The 2,191-nt window shown below is 32.0% G+C and overlaps 1 protein-coding gene across 1 annotated transcript; it reads right to left on the bottom strand.

The window, feature by feature from the left end:
* On the bottom strand, positions 206-928 carry LOC109328364. The gene has a single exon (XM_019561798.1). The coding sequence runs from the start codon at positions 823-825 to the stop codon at positions 400-402; it is 426 nt and encodes a 141-aa protein (XP_019417343.1). The 5' UTR covers positions 826-928; the 3' UTR covers positions 206-399.

The following is a 2,191-nucleotide window of genomic DNA, read 5'->3' as shown; positions in this document are numbered from 1 at the left end:
TATCAAGTGGTTCCTGTTAATTAATTTTGTTATTTATGACAATGAAAAAAGTTGAAGATTTATTATTCTTTGTATATATATGTTTAAAAAAAAATTGGTAGAATCTTATGATTCAGGATTACACATTTTATGTTTTCATCTATCATTTCCCATTTCTTTAAGATCTCCATATTATGAAATGCGTCTCCCAATCCAGAATTTTAAAAACAACCTTAACTATTTATTTATACTAGGTTCTATACATGTCTTCCTTTACATTCATCATTTCTTTCTGTCCTTACAACCAAAGCCATGTCTATCACTGAAAGAAAGAACTTTAACAAAGGAACGAAGAAGGGAAAGGAAAGGTCAAACAACAGAAAATTATAGAAAAAACAAAACAAGTATTTATATATTTCTCTACCACTCATTTTCTTCAGGTATAGGGTCTAATTTTGGCTTCTGTTTGTTTGTCAAATCATCACTAACTGTTTGAACATCTGTTAGTATATCTTCTATGGAGATCTGTTTGGTCACTAATTTCTCTAGCTGCTGTTTGGTTATAACAACTTTGATCCTCTTAGTGTTCCCTTGACTTGTAATATTTGGAGAGGAAAATATAGAGGGAATCAAGTGGTACAATCTTCCTGCTTTCAATTCATGATCTAGTGATAGGGGATAAGAAGCTTCCTTTGAATCACAAACACTAAAAGCATGAAATTTATTCAATATATCCTTTACATGGATTGGTGAACTAAACTCTAGAACTTTCCCATCTGGTTTTGCCACCCTCACAAGTTTACCATGCTTTGATATGCAAAGACAAGGAGCAAGAGAGTTTCCCATTTTGATATGAAGAAATTGTGTAGGAGTTTTTATAATTCAAGTAGAGGGTGTTGGTGAAAGATTGAAATAAAGGTTGATAAATAGGTATATAAATACCTGCATGGAGTAAGAAAAAAGGGTATACAGGTTTAACAAAATGTGTGATTTTGAGCGTGAGAGTAAAAGAAGGGAAATGAAGAGAGTATGAGAGGTAAATGTGACTTATGAGTGATGAGTTTTTGAGGGTTTGAAGGGAAAACAAGTAAGATATATAGTGAGGTAGGTTTCATAAAAAATAGAAGGGTTTGTTTTGTGTGGAGTGGAGTGGAGTAGAAAATTGTCTTTCCATTGAGTATAAGGGCAAGAAAGGAGTGAGTATATAAATGATATGATAAGTTTTGTATTGGGGAATGGAAAATGAAAGATTTTTCAACACGCATGCAATATAGTTGGTTAGTGGAAAGTGAAGCAATTGCATTTGATCATTTAACTATTCATAAAGCCCCTCTATGGCAATTGATTCAACAATATTCATATGATACGGTTGTCACAGAAATAGTCTAAGCCATATGATATTTGAACTTCAAAGATACAAGTGGCATAGTGTGGTTGGTTGGGCATGCAAATTGGGCATGAAGATATCCAATAGGATCTTCTGTATTCATTGGTGTCCCCATCTGTGTTCCAAACCAATCAAAATGTCTCAGTTTATTAGAAAAATAAAAATAAAAAAACATAAATTTATTTTTTATATTATTTATATTAGTGTTATTCCATTAGATAAGGACGTAGAGACATGATTCTTTTGGGATAGAAGATCCCGTTCCCCATATATCCATTGCTTTTGGAATAAACTACCATGTCCCAGTTGTGGTGGAAAAAAAATCATCTAGAACCAGATAAAATGGGGAGGGATATTTTTGTTCCTTTATGTTCATATATGAGAAATCATACCTGAACCATATATAGATATGATATGTTTATTTGTTCTTTTCAGATATCATCAGCCTTACATTTTTGGTGATGTCATTACCAAGTTAATTAAATAATGTTAAAAGGTTGGCTCAATTTCCTTTTATTTTTTATATATATATATATATATATATAATATAGCCGACCTCATTTAGTAAGATAAAAGTTTGATAGTTGTTTGATCCTAATGTAGATGGATGAAAAAGTGCAATACAACATGTAGATGCAACAAAGGACCCTCCATATATTAATTGGCTTTTGGTAGGAAGGGAGGAATGAATTAGATATAGTTGAGTTGGAATAGATTAGTCTATGGGTCATGCTTACGCTGTGACTTATCAGAAGCAGGTCATATGACATGGTTCTGGTAATATAAAGCATAATAGTTAAGATAAGGTGTATCTTGAATTGTAGC

This window comes from Lupinus angustifolius, chromosome LG15 (genome assembly GCF_001865875.1).
Source record: "Lupinus angustifolius cultivar Tanjil chromosome LG15, LupAngTanjil_v1.0, whole genome shotgun sequence".
Lineage (NCBI taxonomy): Eukaryota > Viridiplantae > Streptophyta > Magnoliopsida > Fabales > Fabaceae > Lupinus > Lupinus angustifolius.
Note: the sequence above shows the minus strand (reverse complement) of the source record. Positions and strands in the feature narration are given on the sequence as shown.